General features: G+C 41.5%; 1 protein-coding gene across 1 annotated transcript in view; it reads right to left on the reverse strand.

The window, feature by feature from the left end:
* Nucleotides 1–21,894, reverse strand: part of LOC115169740 (ecto-NOX disulfide-thiol exchanger 2-like) — a 400,179-nt gene that overhangs the window by 87,075 nt on the left and 291,210 nt on the right. Inside the window, exons 8-9 of the mRNA XM_029725656.1 lie at nt 19,045–19,151; nt 2,590–2,695 (exon numbers count right to left, since the gene is read on the reverse strand). Coding sequence (XP_029581516.1) covers nt 2,590–2,695; nt 19,045–19,151 — 213 coding nt within the window. The remainder of the gene's footprint in view (nt 1–2,589; nt 2,696–19,044; nt 19,152–21,894) is intronic.

The following is a 21,894-nucleotide window of genomic DNA, read 5'->3' on the forward strand; positions in this document are numbered from 1 at the left end:
CCAACTAGTGTTAGAATTTATACCAACTAGAGTGCTAGTGTCTCCCAACTAGAGTGCTAGTGTCTCCCAACGAGAGTGCTAGTGTGTACCAACTAGAGTGCTAGTGTGTACCAACTAGAGTGCTAGTGTGTACCAACTAGATTGCTAGTGTGTACCAACTAGAGTGTTAGAATTTCTACCAACTAGAGTGTTAGAATTTCTACCAACTAGAGTGCTAGTGTCTACCAACTAGAGTGCTAGTGTCTACCAACTAGAGTGTTAGAATTTCTACCAACTAGGGTGCTAGTGTCTACCAACTAGAGTGCTAGTGTCTACCAACTAGAGTGCTAGTGTCTACCAACTAGAGTGCTAGTGTCTACCAACTAGAGTGTTAGAATTTCTACCAACTAGAGTGCTAGTGTCTACCAACTAGAGTGCTAGTGTCTACCAACTAGAGTGCTAGTGTCTACCAACTAGAGTGCTAGTGTCTACCAACTAGAGTGTTAGTGTCTACCAACTAGAGTGCTAGTGTCTACCAACTAGAGTGTTAGTGTCTACCAACTAGAGTGCTAGTGTCTACCAACTAGAGTGCTAGTGTCTACCAACTAGAGTGCTAGTGTCTACCAACTAGAGTGCTAGTGTCTACCAACTAGAGTGCTAGTGTCTACCAACTAGAGTGCTAGTGTCTACCAACTAGAGTGTTAGTGTCTACCAACTAGAATGCTAGTGTCTACCAACTAGGGTGCTAGTGTCTACCAACTAGAGTGCTAGTGTCTACCAACTAGAGTGCTAGTGTCTACCAACTAGAGTGCTAGTGTCTACCAACTAGAGTGTTAGAATTTCTACCAACTAGAGTGCTAGTGTCTACCAACTAGAGTGCTAGTGTCTACCAACTAGAGTGCTAGTGTCTACCAACTAGAGTGTTAGTGTCTACCAACCAGAGTGCTAGTGTCTACCAACTAGTGTTAGTGTCTACCAACCAGAGTGCTAGTGTCTACCAACTAGTTTTAGTGTCTACCAACCAGAGTGTTAGTGTCTACTAACTAGAGTGTTAGTGTCTACCAACTAGAGTGTTAGTGTCTACCAACTAGAGTGTTAGAATTTCAACTGAATGACAAAAACAACAAACCGTGACGCAGAGGTGAAACATACACTACTCAAAAATCTCCCACAAACCCAGGTGAGACAAAAACCAACTTAAATATGACCTCCAATTAGAGACAACGATGACCAGCTGCCTCTAATTGGAGATCATCCCAAACACAGCCCCAACATAGAAATACAAAACTAGAACAACCCAACATAGAAATACAAAACTAGAACATGACAACATAGAAAAAACTAAACTAGAAAACCCCCTGTCACGCCCTGACCTACTCTACCATAGAAAATAACAGCTTACTATGGTCAGGATGTGACATTGTCAAAAAGAATGAAAGGTGAAATTATGTAATTTATTGATGTCTATGTTTGGCAATTAAGACTGAACCAAACATGGACGTCTATGACCAAAAACCCAAAACCAATGTCCGTGGACGTGGAAATCAATTCCGGTCCGAACTGCACCAAAATAATACGTCCAAAAGGCGTCAACGTCGGTCTGTGCTTACTGAGGTGTGGTAAGCCTACCGTTTGTAAAACACCAAAAAAAGAAGTCCGGACAGGAACAAATAAAGATGTAAAAAAGACTTGGGCTCATGCTTACTAGGGTGTAGCCTATCATGTCGCCCACAATGGAAGTTTATGAATGCCCATCCATGTGGTAGGCCCACCATTTATAAAACAGTCCATTGCATTGGTTTTATTCGTCCCGATAACTGTGACTAATCAATTTGACTATTTAAGCACTGAATATCAGCTACCCAACTTCATCAGGTGTTATCGTAAGCCTACTTGCAATGTGTTTACATAGCAGGAAATGCAGAAGTATTTAATTTTTTTCTATGATCAGCTTGTCTAAAATGTATGGATACAAACTTGAAACCACTGATCATGTCAATTTACCCCACAGGGTGAAACTCCTGGACAGCAGTTGTGAGTAGCATGATTGTCAATTTCCTATGGTCCATTTGACTTTTTTAGGATATGAACATTTTTTTTACATGAGAGGACATTTTTTATTTGATTGGGCGCCATTTAGGTTAGCCTATTTGATACCTGTATGATGTAAAAAGTGTCCGTCTCAGTACATTGTCATATATTTTATCTCCAGCCTGTAGGCTACAGAAAATGCTCTATCTACCAAATCCTAGCTCTGCTACATGATTTATGTTAGATAATTGTTTTGGACTAAACGTTGATGGAGTGCTGCAGAGATGCGTGTCTCAAACAGCACCCTGGAGAGGCGCGCTGGGAATGGACAAGGTAAATATTTTGCCTCCCTGCCTTTGACAAAGTGGGTATTGTTTATCACGGGGCGATATCAGCACTCTCCTACAGTAAAAAAATCCCATATCCCACTGGTTGAGATAAATTGTCATTGTTTTGAGGCAGAATTATGTGAGGTTTTATGTGTTCTTGGAGGTGAGTCTTGGTCAGTTTAGTTCAGAAAATGCCACCCTTGTGTGTGTGTGTGTGTGTGTGTGTGGTATGTGTGTAGTGTCTGTGTACCTGAGTCGTCAGGATCGTGTGTATCCTCCATGTCATCGTCAGACATCTCCATCTCCTCCTCTCGTCTGATCCCCATCAGCTCTTCATTTTGCATGTTTCTGATCTCCTGGAGGGAAACAACAAAACAGGATTTTGACTGGATGTTCCTGCTGAACACAATCCTCCTGGGTAGCCTGGCTGGAGTACGCTTTACACTGTCGCGTACGCATGCACACACCCATGGAAGAAATGCTGATCCTAGACCTGTCCCTAAGGGCAGCTTCTACCCAGAGTGATACACAGCAGGACTGATTTCTCCCTCTGGTTCACTGATGACAGTAGATAGAGAGCAACAGTCTGCCTCTACTTACTGACTTTATTGTCCCCATGGGGAAATTTTGTTGCAGTGTCATGTACACGTTTAAAGTGGCGTTTAAATACAAAACAAAATTGACAATACAACTTTCATAACAGTTACATACAAAAAAAAAAGAAAAAAAGACTAACCTGCTGGCCTTACTGAGTCAATAGGAACATTAGCCCGAGCAATTTAGGAGGGATATCGCACCTGGCACAAATGATTGTCCAGTTCTGTGGAGTAGTTCAATGTCCGGTTACAGGGGGTGGCTTGGGTCTAAAATCATTTTGTGAGACTTGCGGAGGGCCCTGACCTTAAAGATCTCATCCAGGCCTGTCTGTTTGACTCCAAGTACCTTGCTTGCTGTGGTGATAATCCTTCTCAGCAAATTTCTTTGGCTGACATTGGCATTGCCAAACCAACAAACAATACAAAAAGTTAAAATACTCTCAATGAAAGATTTGCTCTCTATCTACTGATGAGACAGTAGATAGAGAGCAGCAGTCTGCCTCTACATTGATGAGACAGGTGATAGAGAGCAGCAGTCTGCCTCTACACTGATGAGACAGTAGATAGAGAGCAGCAGTCTGTCTCTACACTGATGAGACAGGTGATAGAGAGCAGCAGTCTGTCTCTACACTGATGAGACAGTAGATAGAGAGCAGCAGTCTGTCTCTACACTGATGAGACAGGTGATAGACAGCAGCAGTCTGCCTCTACACTGATGAGACAGTAGATAGAGAGCAGCAGTCTGTCTCTACACTGATGAGACAGTAGATAGAAATCAGCAGTCTGTCTCTACACTGATGAGACAGTAGATAGAGAGCAGCAGTCTGTCTCTACACTGATGAGACAGTAGATAGAGAGCAGCAGTCTGTCTCTACACTGACGAGACAGTAGATAGAGAGCAGCAGTCTGTCTCTACACTGACGAGACAGTAGATAGAGAGCAGCAGTCTGTCTCTACACTGACGAGACAGTAGATAGAGAGCAGCAGTCTGTCTCTACACTGACAAGACAGTAGATAGAGAGCAGCAGTCTGTCTCTACACTGATGAGACAGTAGATAGAGAGCAGCAGTCTGTCTCTACACTGACGAGACAGTAGATAGAGAGCAGCAGTCTGTCTCTACAGTACTGTCCTGTACTAACCTTAACTGAACTACTGTGGTCACTGTGCTGTCTGTCTGTCTGTCTGTCTGTCTGTCTGTCTGTCTGTCTGTCTGTCTGTCTGTCTGTCTGTCTGTCTGTCTGTCTGTCTGTCTGTCTGTCTCTGGTCCAGTTCCAGATCAGCACTTTGGGGCAGTCAAGGTGGAGCTGTTACACTATCATCATTTCCTAGCAAATTCTGTCACATCTAGATGTTCCCTAGAGAGTTCTGAGACATGAGCATAACTGCTGTGAGCCCAAAACCATTATACTGAAATTGACCACTGTGCTTCTAGCAGCCCATGTGTGTGTACGTGTGTGTGTTTGTGTCAGATCTGAGTTCTAATACATGTGTATTTGATTCTGTGTTATTTAAATACTTTACAAATACTATACAAATACTATTTTCTGTGTATTTGAGTATTTTCAAATAATGTGGCCCCAATCAACTACTTCTATTTAAAGTATTTTCAAATAACTTCCTATAAATAGCCTACTATTTGAAAGTATTTGGATGGTTGAATAAATGGATGGATAAATGGGAGAATGACTGGTGTGTAAATAGGCAGATAGTTATAAATTGTTGGATGGATAGATGGATGTTTGAACAGGTTAATGGATTTGTGGTAAAATACAGGTGTTGTGATTGTGACAGACAGTGAAGCTCCTGCAGTCTCTCGGGTCTACTGTTCTGTTCGTCACACATACACGCGTGCACACACACACACACACACACACACACACACACACACACACACACACACACACACACACACACACACACACACACACACTGCAGCATCGAAAGACATTGACCTTCACAGCCACTATAAATAAACTCCCTGTCAATAAGAGAGAGGTAATATTCCTCTAAAGAATATAAACCTTTTGCGGAAAGACATTCTGCTAGCGGAACCCCGTTCGGCTAGCGGAACCCCGTTTGGCTAGCGGAACCCCTCACCAACAGAAAGTGAAATAGCAGGGCGCCAAATTCAAAACAACAAAAATCTCATAATTCAAACTTCTCAAACATACAAGTATTATACACCATTTTAAAGATACACTTCTCGTTAATCCAACCACAGTGTCCGGTTTCAAAAAGGCTTTACGGCGAAAGCATACCATTAGATTATGTTAGGACAGTGCCTAGACAAGAAAAACCACACAGCCATTTTCCAAGCAAGGAGAGGTGTCACAAAAACCAGAAATACAGCTAAAATGAATCACTAACCTTTGACGATCTTCTTCAGATGACACTCCCAGGACTCAATGTTACACAATACATGTATGTTTTGTTCGATAAAGTTCATATTTATATCCAAAAAAACTATTTTACATTGGCGCGTAATGCCTCCAAAACCTCCGGTGAATGAGCACATCAATTTACAGAAATACACATCATAAACTTTGATTAAAGATACGAGTGTTTTACATAGGATTAAAGATAAACTTCTCCTTAATGCAACCGCTTTGTCAGATTTCAAAACAGGTTTACGGCGAAAGCACATTGTTCAATATTCTGAGTACAGCGCTCAGCCATCAAAGCAAGCTATACAGTTACCCGCCAAGTTGTGGAGTCAACAAAAGTCAGAAACAGCGTTATAAATCTGCACTTACCTTTGCTGATCTTCGGCGGAATGCACTCGAAAGACTCCCAGTTCCACAAGAAATGTTCGTTTTGTTCAATAAAGTCCATATTTATGTCCAAATACCTCCGTTTTGTTCGCATGTTTACTTCAGTTTAGCTCACTAATCGAAATGCTCAAAACGCAGGCGCAAAGGCTAGACAAAAAGTCAAAAAAGTTACATTACAGTTCGTAGAAACGTGTCAAACGATGTCCATAATCAATATTTAGGATATGTTTGTCATAAATCTTCAATAATATTCCAACCGGACAATAGCGTATTGAGTACAGAAGAAAAAGATAGAACGGCGCGCTTCACGTGACCGCGCGAGAGTGCACTAATGTCTTTCAGGAAACCTGTTGTTTTGAGAGCTCTTATTCGATTCCCTGTCAAATTACAAGCCTGAAACAATTTCTAAAGACTGTTGACATCTGCTGGAAGCATTAGGAAGTGCAATTTGACCCCACAGACACAGCATATTAGAAAGGCAATCACTTAAATACTACAACCCTCAAAATCTCCCACTTCCTGGTTGGATTTTCCTCAGGTTTTTGCCTGCTATATGAGTTCTGTTATACTCACAGACATTATTTTAACAGTTTTGGAAACTTTAGAGTGTTTTCTATCTGAATCTACACATTGTATGCATATCATAGCTTCTGGGCCTGAGTAACAGGCAGTTTACTTTGGGCACCTCATTCATTCAAATTTCAAAATACTGCCCCCTAGCCCGAATAAGTTAACCTGTTATGGATAGGGGGCAGTATTTTCACTGCTGGATAAAAACGTACCCGATTTAATCTGATTATTACTCCTGCCCAGAAAGTAGAATATGCATATAATTATTAGCTTTGGATAGAAAACACTCCAAAGTTTCTAAAACTGTTTGAATGGTGTCTGTGAGTATAACAGAACTCATTTGGCAGGCCAAAACATGAGAAGATTCTGTACAGGAAGTACCCTGTCTGACCATTTCTTGCCCTTCTTGATTATCTCTATCCATTACAGAGGATCTCTGCTGTTACGTGACACTTCCTACGGCTCCTATGGGATCTCAGAAGGCGGCAAAAAGCTGAATCGTGGCTTTGCAGGCTCTGGCTGAAAAACATTAGCGCGTTTGGATAGTGGCCAGTAACAGTACTATGAGACTCAGGCTCGTGCACGAGGGGATAGCATGCTTTTATTTTCTCTCTCTTTGTACGTATACACGCTTTGCCGGTCGGAATATTATCGCTTTTTTACGAGAAAAGTGGCATAAAAATTGATTTTAAACAGCGGTTGACATGCTTCGAAGTACGGTAATGGAATATTTAGAAATCTTTTGTCACGAAATGCGCCATGCTCGTGACCCTTATTTACACTTCGGATAGTGTCTTGAACGCACGAACAAAACGCCGCTATTTGGATATAACAATGGAGTATTTTGAACCAAACCAACATTTGTTATTGAAGTAGCAGTCCTGGGAGTGCATTCTGACGAAGAACACCAAAGGTAATCAAACTTTTCTAATAGTAAATCGGAGTTTGGTCAGGGCTAAGCTTGGTCGGTGTCTAAATGGCTAGCCGTGATGGCTGGGCTATCTACTGAGAATATTGCAAAATGTGCTTTCACCGAAAAGCTATTTTAATATCGGACATATCGAGTGCATAGAGGAGTTCTGTATCTATAATTCTTAAAATAATTTATGTTTTTTGTGAACGTTTATCGTGAGTAATTTAGTAAATTCACCGGATGTTTGCGGGGGGTATGCTAGTTCTGAACGTCACATGCTAATGTAAAAAAGCTGGTTTTTGATATAAATATGAACTTGATTGAACAAAACATGCATGCATTAGATAGAAGATTGGCCCTGGTGACAACAGAGATTATGTCCAGTAGAACAATAGAAGATTGGCCCTGGTGACCACAGAGATGATGTCCAGTAGAACAATAGAAGATTGGCCCTGGTGACCACAGAGATTATGTCCAGTAGAACAATAGAAGATTGGCCCTGGTGACAACAGAGATTATGTCCAGTAGAACAATAGAAGATTGGCCCTGGTGACCACAGAGATGATGTCCAGTAGAACAATAGAAGATTGGCCCTGGTGACAACAGAGATTATGTCCAGTAGAACAATAGAAGATTGGCCCTGGTGACCACAGAGATGATGTCCAGTAGAACAATAGAAGATTGACACTGGTGACAACAGAGACGATGTCCATTGACAGTAGGATATGACATGGTTAACCTGTGTCATGAGCCCATTTTACAACGCAAGGTGATGCATTTGTGTTAAGAGCTCAGTTCCAGGTATCATCATTAGCATGTTGATTATTTTGTAGGGAAAAGTGTTGCTGGATCACAATAACTGAATATTCACAGTATTGTTAATATGCATCAACACACTCAAAGGTACTTCCAGTTCAGTATGAGTTGTTAATTCTCCAGAGGTATATTCCTGGTGTCATTATCATGTTAATATATCTGCAGGGGATTGTACTGTACTGTTCTGAATATTCAAACGGTTCAGAGTTTCATGTTTGAACTCCATGCGCTGAAAAATAAAAGGCCATGACATGTTTGTGTGTGTTTGTGTGTGTGTGTGTGTGTGTACATTATCCTAACTGTGAATTTAAAGTCACAGTCAAGAACAATATGTGCTGTTCAGTTCGTTACAGTATTCAAAACTTGTTTACATCCATTACAACTCTCTTCCATTGGCAGTTGTGTTGTGACTCCGTTGCTATTCATAACTGCTAACCACCTGTCCCTGACATTTTACCACAGAGAACACTTAGCGCATTTAAATTGAATCTGACCTGTCAGTCTGTTTCGGTAAGGAGTGATATCAGAGGTCTACAACACATACTTCCCTTACAGAAAAAAACTACCAAGAAATAAATGTAGATTTTCCCCCAAATTTGACATTCTTTTCACACATTTATGTTTGACCCCTTCCAGCTATATCTGGTCTCCCAACCAGGGACTGACCAAGACCAACCCTGTTTAGCTTCAAAGGGAAACCAGCAGTTGATTGCAGAGTGCTATATTGCTGGAATTAATGTGCTGGCTGGAATGAATGTGCCGACTGGAAAAAAAGGCAGAGGAAGCAAAGGCCAGGGTAACATAACCAATAGCAGAAATTGCAGGAAGGAGGGAGGTGTTTTATTTAATTGCATATTTAATTTTAAAAAATTCACTGAAAGCAATTAATTTGCTTTCAAATGTAAACATTATTTCCATACAATGTTTTGTTTTGTTTTGCGATCAATACTTTTGGGTTTGTGTTTTGCTTTCAATATCATCATTTTTGTTTGCAATTCTAAAAATGTTCTTCTCGACTTCAGAAGTTTTGCTTGATATTAATGGCATAAAAGTAACTCACTTACTAGAGGATGGCACCATATAATAACACTATAACTAGGGCTGTTGCGGTGACCGTATTCTGATGGGTGACAATATTAGCCTATCACTTGTGAATTATATATTATCATGATGTGAATGATGCACAGCATAAGAAACTGCTGTCTTTTTGTCAATATCGGGTGTATGAGAGGCGAAGTCAGGTGCAGGAGAGAAGCGAAATGTAACCAAGCACACTTTATTATAGTTCCAAAATACGAGAGCACTACATAAATAAAAATGCGCTCAAAACCACAGAACATAACCAAAGTAAAGTGCGTAAATCAAACACCACGAAAAACATGAAACAATTACACACAAAACATGATGGGAAACAGAGGGTTAAATACAAGTAGATTGATTGGGTAAATGATAACCAGGTGTGTATGGAAACAAGACAAGACAAATGGATAATAGAAAAATGGACCGTCAATAGCTAGAAAGCCGGTGACGTCGATTGCCGAACACCGCCCGAACAAGGAGTGGAGCCAACTTCGGCAGAAGTCGTGAAACTTTTTCTAATCATAGTCGCACACCTCATATAGCCTAGCCCATAGGCTTATATGTTTTGATAAGGTTTGTATCACAACTAAAGTGGCCAAATAACCACATTAATCCGCTTTACAAGGGGTTTAGAGCCTAACTGGCATTCATAAGCAGCGCGTGAGTTTCAAGTTTGGATAAGATCATTTTCCCCATAAAAATTCACCTTTATAATAAAAGCATTATAATGGTGTTTTCCCACTAATAGCTTACAGTCTACTGCCATGTGTGCATTGCTGCGCTTATAATGTTAAGAAATTGTCACGACTTCTGCCGAGGTCGGCCCCTCTCCCTGTTCGGGCGGCGTTCGGCGATCGATGTCACCGGCTTACCAGTTACCACCGATCTATGTTTTCCTGTTCGTTTGGTTTTGTCTTAATTATACACACCTGTTTCATATTCCCTGATTATGTTCATTATTTAACCCTCTGGCTTTCCTGTTTGTCTTGTCCGTGATTGTTTCCTGTTTTGTAATTGTTGGAGGTGTTTCTCCCAACCATGTTTTATTGCTGTGGGAGAAGTTGGATTATTGTTTTTGAGTAAAAACGTTTTGTTTGCACTCATCCCTGTGTCCTGCGCCTGACTCCGATACTTCTCCTACAAAAATCATTACAGAAATAGCCTAATAGTTTATCAACATTTTAAGCTAAATGTTCTGATCTGTTGCGTCAGCCACATTGCGTTGTTTTGATGCTGGTGGTTCTATTAATTTGGGATCTATTGCATCCCAAAACTGTCCCAGACTATTTTTGGAATATTTATTTCTCGCACAGAATAGAATAGGTAGACTTTTGTACTATGGGGGATAGTAGATTGACATAGGCTAGTGCATTTGCTGTTCATTACGCCTACTTGGCTGTTGGCTGACGAAAAGTAAATGTGGACAGTTCTTCCAATATCTTCAATATGCACCTCGGAATTGGATAAGGACGTGCGCAGCTGCGTCCCCGATGGTCTGTCTTCACTTGTAGCCTGTGAGAAAGACGCGATCACATGATGGGAGAAGGCCACAAAGGCCACAAAAGGCCTGGATTTTTTTTAGGGTGCTTTACGGCCACAAAGGGGATGCCGCCGTGAAATTTGAGGCATTATCAAGTGCTTGTCAAATTGTGAATGAGAGACTAATGAATTGTGTACAGCCTGCACAAAAAAAAACAAAGCAGAGCTCATGGCTTTCAAGCTACTTTTTTCAAATCATTAGAGTCACATCACGCAGCCTGACAATGGATTTTTTATACAAACACATAGCCCAACGTTTGTAGAACATCTACATTTGCATTAATAACTCTAAATTAAGCATATAGGAGTACCTATTTCTTTGTTAACCGCTCAACACAGCGCTGCATGTGCGCGCACTCCCTCAAAATATTTGGAGAAAATATTTATATTTTATTCAGCTTTGTTCAATTGTATTCTTAATACTATCAAATAATGCCACGGATTTCAAAGCAAATTTGGTCTGCTAAATGAAGTAGTGTAGTTAGTCAACAGCCATTTGACATAGGCAGATCAGGATCTAACATAGCAACAACTCAGAGTATGCTATTCTGTTCTTCTGAAATAGACTACATTTTCTTCATATCATGCTTCTTTAGACCTGTCTAAAATAAATAATGGATTTATTGTTATGGCTATATTACATGGATTTATTAGAGTTTTTAAAATGTAGATGTCCCAAAGGTCTGCATCAGTGGCTTGTGGAAGCCAGGAGATACTAAATGTGTTTATGTTAATTAACGGTCAATTACCGTGAGACTGACAGTTATTTGCTTGACAATCACCAGCTGACGAATTTTCGTGACCACCACAGCCCTAACTATTACACTGTTAAAGGTGGTTAAAGCAGCAATCATTAATTGAAATATTAAGTGTCCTACCGCGCCCTTTTCGGTAAAAAGTTGAGGTATGGTGCTGGAGAGATATGTAACCACTCTCAAATCCATAGACTACACTATGGATGCAAGGACTGACCATCCATGACATCAAAATTATAGTTTCAATTATGGTTTTAGTGTAGCGGGGTGCCTTAACAGGCGGCAGAGAAGTCAGGCGCAGGAGAGCAGAACTGGGTAATAACCGGAGATTTATTAAGCAAAACCAACGGCAACCAGAACAACAAGAATAAATGGGCACAAAAATAACCCGTTGTGCGCTCACGGGGAACGTGCACAAGCACTACAATAAACAATCCCACACAAAGACATGGGAGGAACAGAGGGTTAAATGCACAACAAGTAAATGAGGGGATTGAAACCAGGTGTGAGGAAAACAAGACAAAACAAATGGAAAATGAAAAGTGGATCGATGATGGCTAGAAGACCGGTGACGCTGACCGCCGAGCGCCGCCCGAACAAGGATTGGACCCGACTTCGGCGGAAGTCGTGACATTTAGGATATACAGTGTTTGTTTACAATTACTTAGTTTACAAACATTGGAGCAAATGTGGAATGTTCCTACATGTGAAACTGCAAATTTGATTGTCACATGTGGATTTTTACATGCGTTTGTTTTTCACACATGATCTTGCAATGTAAGCTCAACATGTGAAAACAGCTATTTTACATATTTTTGTTTTTTTACCTCGCACCTACCTTTACAGCAGAAGAATCTTTAGAGAGATGATCTGCTGTCAAACATACACCTTACACACCTCTGAGTCAGTCCACCGTAATACACACACACACACACACGAACACACACAGTATACATTTACTGTAACACATGACCTGAACAGGAAATATATTAACATTTTCCTCACAGAACACATACAGTGCCTTCAGAAAGTATTCACACCCCTTTACCTTTTCCACATTTACAGCCTGAATTGAAAATTGATCCTATTGAGATTTTGTGTCACTGGCCTACACACATCACCCTATAAATCAAAAGTGGAATTATTTTTGTAGACATTTTTAAGAAATTAATTTAAAAAATGAAAAGAGGAAATGTCTTGAGTCATTTAAGTATTTTTGGCAAGCCTAAATAAGTTCAGGAGTAAAAATGTGCTTAACAAGTAACATAATAAGTTGTATGGACTCACTCTGTGTGCAATAAGTGTTAAGCATGATTTTTGAATGACTACCTCATCTCTAGCCGAGCAGTGAATTTAAAAGACATCTTTTAAAGAGTTTATAGAGAGTTTATAATGAATGTGTTCCACTAGTTTGTAATCTATCTCCTGCACTAGGATCTCCAAAGGAAAGATAAACCATCTCCAGCCTGTGATCCATGGTGACTGTTTCAGTGTTGCTATGAGACAGAGATTAGGCAGTTAATTACATACCAAATCTGCTTTTTTACACACTAACACCCTCAGAGATTTGTACCCAGATCAAATTTACCCGTTTGGCCCTAAAATGACAGCAGCGCCACACTTGAGCACCCTCCATTAAAGAGGAAAACATGTTTGAGGTAATTAATGAAAGCGGTTGTTGGATAGGAAGTAATGAACAAAATACAGAGAACAAATCTTGCCAGGTTTCATTAGTTAATGGCCTTTAATTTAATTAATTAATACCCTTGTATAATCTGAGTCGATATTCACGTAATAATAAGGAATTCCCCTTGACCATGCCCACAAATTGGGGGAAACCCCCCAAAAAGCCAACTTCATTTTACATTTTTTGTTATACAGAAATAACTAAACTTGCTGAAAAGTTGCTGTGTTGTTTAATGTAAAAAAAAAATGTTAAATCCTGACTACGGTTTGCAATGCTCCAACATCTGGAAATAGAGCTTGTTTAGTACAGTCCATTTGTAACTCCACTCACTGCTTGTAGCTGTATAGTCTGTTTGTGTTGTTGGTTCTGGCTAGCTTAATGACTTGTTACGGTCGGTAGCTAGCTAGCACTCACTCACGTGGCTGCTAGCAGCGCCATGTAAAGGGCCATGAGGGAAGCCCTACAATATTACGTTTTCGAAGTAACGTTAGTGAGAACGCTCTGGAGCAGGCAATGTTGAAAAGTCATCTTTAGACATGTTGTACTTTTCTTAAATGTAGTTTTGTAATTTACGTTTTTGTAAATGTTGTTTTTGCTGTGAGCCAATGGGGTAACCAGGGAACCGCAGGTTGTTTTTCCCACAGGCGGGCTGGGCCGTGACGATCTATCTATTACCGACTGGCAGTGGTGTAAAGTACATAAGCAAAAATACTTTGAAGTACTACTTAAGTAGTTTTTTGGGGCATCTGTACTTTACTTTACTATTTATATTTTTGGCAACTTTTACTTTTACTTCACTACATTCCTAAAGAAAATTATATACTTTTAACTCCATACATTTTCCCTAACACTCAAAAGTACTCATTACATTTTGACAGGAAAATGGTCCAAGTCACACACTTATCAAGAGAACATCCCTGGTCATCCCTACTGCCTCTGATCTGAATGACTCACTAAACACAAATGCTTTGTCTGTAAATTATGTTGGAGTGTGCCCGTCAATTAAAAAAAACAAGTAAATTGTTTCGTCTGGTTTGCTTAAGAAAAGGAATTTGAAATGGTTTATATTTTTACTTTTACTTTTGATACTTAATTACATTTTAGCAATTCCATTTACTTTTGATACTTAACTATATTTAAAACCAAAGAATTTTAGACTTTTACTCAAGTAGTATTTTACTGGGTGACTTTCACTTTTACTTGAGTCATTTTCGATTATGGTATCTTTACTTTTACTCAAGTATGACAAGTGAGTACTTTTTCCACGAATGCCAACTGGGATTATCTCAAGATAGATTACCTCAATTTTGCACTGAACAGAATATTGGTAATCTGCTCACTATTTGACAAAGTTTAGTGTGTTGGTGTGTTGTATACATACATTAGATACTGGACCACAGTACTCTAGTTGAGATAAAGGGTGAGTCGATAGTTACCTGTTTCTGGCAGTGATACTGAGCACTCACCGGGATTGACTACCTTCAGAGGAAAGAGGGGTGAGTGGCCGGGACCTGAACCTGACTGGAGCACCCACTCTGCGACTGAGCTAAGTAGAGAGCCTAGGTGTAGCCTAGCATTGATCCTAGCACTCATGCCATGGTCATTTACATTGACAGTAAAATAATATGCTTGACAGTGGATTGTGTCATTTGCTAACACAACTGGAGACACCTCATCAGCTAGCAAAATAGTGTACAGGAGCAGTTGCTAACTAACTGTAAGTAACTTTGGCTAGCTAACAGAGATGCTAGTACTTGGTCCCAAGAAACAAAGAGATCTTCTGTTGGATCTGACAACTAATCTTGATGGCTGTACAGTCATCTCTAATAAAACTGTGAAGGACCTCGGCGTTACTCTGGACCCTGATTTCTCTTTTGATGAACATATCAAGAATATTTCAAGGACATCTTTTTTCCATCTTTGTAAAATTGCAAAAATCTGAAACTTTCTGTCCAAAAATGATGCAGAAATGTTTTCAATAAATCCTTTTAAGGATCCGCCCCTTTTTTCAATTTTCGCCTAAAATGACATACTAAAATCTAACTGCCTGTAGCTCAGCCCCTGAAGCAAGGAAATGCATTTTCTTGGTACCATTTGAAAGGAAACACTTTGACGTTTGTGTAAATGTGAAAAGAATGTAGGAGAATATAACACAATATATCTGGTAAAAGATTCTACAAAGAAAAAAACAACCGTTCTTTTGTATTTTTTTTGTACCATCATCTTTGAAATACAAGAGAAAGGCCATAATGTATTATTCCAGCCCAGGTGCAATTTAGATTTTGGCCACTAGATGGCATCAGTGTATGTACGACATTTTAGACTGATCCAATGAACCATTGCATTTCTGTTCAAAATGTTGTATCAAGACTGCCCAAATGTGCCTAATTTCTTTATTAATAACTTTTCACGTTCAAAATTGTGCACTCTCCTCAAACAATAGCATGGTATTATTTCACTGTAATAGCTACTGTAAATTGCACAGTGCAGTTAGATTAACAAGACTTTAACCTTTCTGCCAATATCCGATATATCTATGTCCTGGAAAATTTTCTTGATAGTTACAACCTCATGCTAATCGCATAAACCTACGTTAGCTCAACCGTCCCGTGGAAGGGACACCGAGCCCGAATAAGTTTTTTAATCCATGCTTTTGTCACTTCTAGATCAGACTACTGCAGTGCTCTACTTTCCGGCTACCCGGATAAAGCACTAAATAAACTTCAGTTAGTGCTAAACACGGCTGCTAGAATCTTGACAAGAACCCAAAAAATTTATCATATTACTCCAGTGCTAGCCTCTCTACACTGGCTTCCTGTTAAGGCTAGTGCTGATTTCAAGGTTTTACTGCTATCCTACAAAGCATTACAAGGGCTTGCTCCTACCTATCTTTCCGTTTTGGTCATGCCGTACATACCTACACGTACGCTACGGTCACAAGATGCAGGCCTCCTTACTGTCCCTAGAATTTCTAAGCAAACAACTGGAGGCAGGGCTTTCTCCTATAGAGCTCCATTTTTATGGAATGGTCTGCCTATCCATGTGAGAGATGCAGACTGGGTCTCGACCTTTAAGTCTTTATTTAAGACTCATCTCTTCAGTAGGTCCTATGATTCAGTGTAGTCTGGCCCAGGGGTGTGAAGGTGAACGGAAAGGCACTGGAGCGACGAACCACCCTTGCTGTCTCTGCCTGGCCGGTTCCCTTCTCTCCACTGGGATTCTCTGCCTCTAACCCTATTACGAGGGCTGAGTCACTGGCTTTCTGGTGCTCTTCCATGCCGTCCCTAGGAGGGGTGCGTCACTTGAGTGGGTTGAGTCACTGACGTGATCTTCCTGTCCGGGTTGGCACCCCCCTCGGGTTCGTGTCAAGGGGAGATCTTCGTGGGCTATACTCAGCCTTGTCTCAGGGTAGTGGGTTGGTGGTGTGGGGGCTGTGCTTTGGCAAAGTGGGTGGGGTTATATCCTGCCTGTTTGGCCCTGTCCGGGGGTATCGTTGGACAAGGCCACAGTGTCTCCCGACCCCTCCTGTCTCAGCCTCTAGTATTCATGCTGCAATAGTTTATGTGTCGGGGGGCTAGGGTCAGTCTGTTATATCTGGAATATTTCTCCTCTCTTATCTGGTGTCCTGTGTGAATTTAAGTATGCTCCCTCTAATTCTCTCTCTTTTTCTCTCTTTCTCTTTCTCCTTCTCTCTCTCTTTCTCTCTCTCTTCTCTCGGAGGACCTGAGCCCTAGGATCATGCCTCAGGACTACCTGGCCTGATGACTCCTTGCTGTCCCCAGTCCGCCTGGTCATGCTGCTGCTCCAGTTTCAACTGTTCTGCCTGCGGCTATGGAATCCTGACGATTTCCCTGGACATGCTACCTTGTCCCGGACCTGTTGTTTTGGACTCTCTCTCTCTACCGCACCTGCTGTATCTAACTCTGAATGATCGGCTATGAAAAACCAACAGACATTTACTCCTGAGGTGCTGACCTGTTGCACCCTCTACAACCATTGTGATTATTATTATCTGACCCTGCTGGTCATCACTACTCTGGACGGTTCTGATCTAGAATATGTGGACAACTACAAATACCTAGGTGTCTGGTTAGACTGTAAACTCTCTTTCCAGACAGACATTAAGCATCTCCAATCCAAAATTAAGTCTAGAATCGGCTTCCTATTTCGCAACAAAGCATCCTTGACTCATGCTGCCAAACATACCCTCGTAAAACTGACTATCCTACCAATCCTCGACATCGGCGATGTCATTTACGAATTAGCCTCCAACACTATACTAAAAAAATTGGATGCAGTCTATCACAGTGCCATCCGTTTTGTCACCAAAGCCCCATATACTACCCACCACTGCGACCTGTACGCTCTCGTTGGCTGGCCCTTGCTTCATTCTCATCGCCAAACCCACTGGCTTCAGGTCATCTACAAGTCTTTGCTAGGTAAAGCCCTGCCTTATCTCAGTTCACTGGTCACCATAGCAGCACCCACCGACAGCACTCGCTCCAGCAGGTATATTTCACTGGTCACCCCCAAAGCCAATTCCTCCTTTGGCCGCCTTTCCTTCCAGTTCTCTGCTGCCAATGACTGGAACAAACTGCAAAAATCGCTGGATCATCTCTCTAAAGCTGGAGACTGTTAACTCCCTCACTAACTTCAAGCACCAGCTGTCAGAGCAGCTCACAGATCATTGCACCTGTACATAGCCCATTTGTAAATAGCCCATCCAACTACCTCATCCCCATACTCTATTTATTTATTTATTTGGCTCCTTTGCACCCCAGTATCTCTACTTACACATTCATCTTCTGCACATCTATTACTCCAGTGTTTAATTGCTATATTCTAATTACCTCGCCACTATGGCCTATTTTATTGCCTTACCTCCCTTATCTTACCTCATCTGCACACACTGTATATATACTTTTTTTCCTACTGTATTATTGACTGTATGTTTGTTTATTCCATGTGTAACTCTGTTGTTGTTGTATGTGTCGAACTGCTTTGCTTTATCTTGACCAGGTGGCAGTTGTAAAGGAGAACTGGTTCTCAACTAGCCTACCTGGTTAAATTAAGGTGAAATAAAAATAAATAAATAAATCTATGAACTTTTGAACTTCTTGGCCATGTTCTGTTATAATCTCCACCTGGCACAGCCAGAAGAGGATTGGCCGTCCCTCAGAGCCTGGTTCCTCTCTAGGTTTCTTCCCAGGGAGCTTTTCCTAGCCACCGTGTTTCTATGTCTGCATTGCTTGCTGTTTGGGGTTTTAGGCTGGGTTTCTATACAGCACTTTGTCACATCGGCTGATGTAAAAAGGGCTTTATAAATACATTTGATTGATTGATTGATTAATTCACTATGTACAGCTAGTTAGCTACTGCACCTTTCTTTTCTACCAAATATACAGTGCATTTGGAAAGTATTCAGATCCCTTGAGTTTTTCCACATTTTGTTACGTTACAGCCTTATTCTAAAACTGCTTAAATATTTTTTCCCCTCATCAATCTACACACAATAGCCCTTAATGACAAAGCAAAAGCAGGTTAAGAAATGTTTGCAAATGTATTACAAATAAAAGTCAAGGGGTCTGAACACTTTCCGAATGCACTGTATGCTGGCTTAAACTGGTAGGTTTAAATGGCGATGCCACTAATGTTCACATTTTGACATTTGTGACTTATCCACTTTCCAAGCACACAGGGTTATTAGACTAGCTCTTGGGCTAGTGTTTGTAGGCTAGTTCTAGCGTTTACCTTACTCCCTAGGCCTGTACAAGCTAAGACTTAGACTAGTGTTAAGTCTGATTCTGAAGCTAGTGTTTAATACCCTAAAGACAACACCATAAACTCCATAAACAAGCAGTTGAAGAAAAAGGGAGGGAGATAACGATTCTCACATAAACAACTAAATCACATTTAGACTATACTTCACCAAATGAATAGAAGATGTGAATAATTGTAGAAATAGTAAAGGACCAACCTCTGCTTGCTTGCGCCACATGTCAAGGTTCTTGCGTTGAGCTTTGGAGAAATGGTCCCATGCCTTTTGTTTGGAAGCAGCGTGGAATACAGACACAATCTGCTCAACTGTGGCAGGGGATGCAGGGGCCAGTTTACCGTCCAGAGAGAGAGGGGGCGGGTGGGAAGGAGCAGAGGAGTGAGAAAGTGGAATCAGGTAGGAAGGCACTTCACTGTATGTTCATGTTGATGTGTTTTCAATGTTCTATTCTGCTCTATAGTACAGTCTGTTCTGGGTCAGTGTCTAGAGGGGGGAGGTGGGATGGGGTGGAGAAGGAACCCACCATATCTCAAGGTGAACACAGAGCGCCCATCCTAAAACACAAGACGGTGCTGAAAGCTACAGGAGGACCAGACTAATACCAGCAGGCTCCTATCTATTTCACTTGCTGTGGCAATGTAAACATATGTTTCCCATGCCAATGAAGCCCATTAAATTTAATTGAATTTAATTGAGAGAAAGAGAAAGAGGGAAACGAACGAGAGAGAGAAAAAACCCCAGCTTTAATTCAGGGCTGGAGGAGGAGGGAGTAGAAGGGCAGCTGAGAGACATTTGTCTGTTTATGACTCCATCACACCTTTGACAGACAACTAGGGTTAGTCTTAAAGGTCCAATGCAGACATTTTTACAGTTACTTACTATAATTGTTTTCAATTAAAATGCTAAAAAATAAACAAAAAGTAGCTTAATAGCTAAGAGCAATTCCTCAAGCAAGAATTTAGCTAGGACTTGTATGGGAGTGGTCTGCTTGGGGAAGGGAAAACTGAAATCTAGCTGTTATTGTCAGAGGTTTGGAACTGTCTTTCTTATTGGTCTATTAACTAATTTACCATCTGGTAATGTCACCAGGCAGGTCAAGAATCCATCCCAACAAAACAGGCTGAAAATTCAGGCAGCCTTTTTTCAAACAGCTCTTACACTAAAAGGGAAATATTATAATGTTCATGATTTCACATAATTATTCCAACCTAATGGTGTGGAAATATACTGCTCAAAAAAATAAAGGGAACACTTAAACAACACATCCTAGATCTGAATGAAAGAAATAATCTTATTAAATACTTTTTTCTTTACATAGTTGAATGTGCTGACAACAAAATCACACAAAAATAATCAATGGAAATCCAATTTATCAACCCATGGAGGTCTGGATTTGGAGTCACACTCAAAATTAAAGTGGAAAACCACACCACAGGCTGATCCAACTTTGATGTAATGTCCTTTAAACAAGTCAAAATGAGGCTCAGTAGTGTGTGTGGCCTCCACGTGCCTGTATGACCTCCCTACAACGCCTGGGCATGCTCCTGATGAGGTGGCGGATGGTCTCCTGAGGGATCTCCTCCCAGACCTGGACTAAAGCATCCGCCAACTCCTGGACAGTCTGTGGTGCAACATGGCGTTGGTGGATGGAGCGAGACATGATGTCCCAGATGTGCTCAATTGGATTCAGGTCTGGGGAACGGGCAGGCCAGTCCATAGCATCAATGCCTTCCTCTTGCAGGAACTGCTGACACACTCTAGCCACATGAGGTCTAGCATTGTCTTGCATTAGGAGGAACCCAGGGCCAACCGCACCAGCATATGGTCTCACAAGGGGTCTGAGGATCTCATCTCGGTACCTAATGGCAGTCAGGCTACCTCTGGCGAGCACATGGAGCGCTGTGCGGCCCCCCAAAGAAATGCCACTCCACACCATGACTGACCCACCGCCAAACCGGTCATGCTGGAGGATGTTGCAGGCAGCAGAACGTTCTCCACGGCGTCTCCAGACTCTGTCACATCTGTCACATGTGCTCAGTGTGAACCTGCTTTCATCTGTGAAGAGCACAGGGCGCCAGTGGCGAATTTGCCAATCTTGGTGTTCTCTGGCAAATGCCAAACGTCCTGCACGGTGTTGGGCTGTAAGCACAACCCCCACCTGTGGACGTCGGGCCCTCATACCACCCTCATGGAGTCTGTTTCTGACCGTTTGAGCAGACACATGCACATTTGTGGCCTGCTGGAGGTCATTTTGCAGGGCTCTGGCAGTGCTCCTCCTGCTCCTCCTTGCACAAAGGCGGAGGTAGCGGTCCTGCTGCTGGGTTGTTGCCCTCCTACGGCCTCCTCCACGTCTCCTGATGTACTGGCCTGTCTCCTGGTAGCGCCTCCATGCTCTGGACGCTACGCTGACAGACACAGCAAACCTTCTTGCCACAGCTCGCATTGATGTGCCATCCTGGATGAGCTGCACTACCTGAGCCACTTGTGTGGGTTGTAGACTACGTCTCATGCTACCACTAGAGTGAAAGCACCGCCAGCATTCAAAAGTGACCAAAACATCAGCCAGGAAGCATAGGAATTGAGAAGTGGTCTGTGGTCCCCACCTGCAGAACCACTCCTTTATTGGGGGTGTCTTGCTGATTGCCTATAATTTCCACCTGTTGTCTATTCCATTTGCACAGCAGCATGTGAAATTTATTGTCAATCAGTGTTGCTTCCTAAGTGGACAGTTTGATTTCACAGAAGTGTGATTGACTTGGAGTTACATTGTGTTGTTTAAGTGTTCCCTTTATTTTTTTGAGCAGTGTATATATAAAACACAGGGAATCAAAATTGTACTAATTATCTGACCGTTTGTGTGTGTGTGTGTTTGTGTGTGTGTGTAATTATCACTCACCTGTTGATGTCAATGGAACAGCCACACATTCATAGATTGTACCAGGCAATAATTTCATATGGTCCCATATTAATAGCAAGAGCTGTACAATAACTCACAACACACAATAGAACTTTATCAAGCATGAAAACTTCCCCAGTGTCACTGCAGCTGAA

The sequence above is a fragment of the Salmo trutta genome, chromosome 3, assembly GCF_901001165.1.
Source record: "Salmo trutta chromosome 3, fSalTru1.1, whole genome shotgun sequence".
In the NCBI taxonomy this organism is placed as follows: Eukaryota; Metazoa; Chordata; class Actinopteri; order Salmoniformes; family Salmonidae; genus Salmo; species Salmo trutta.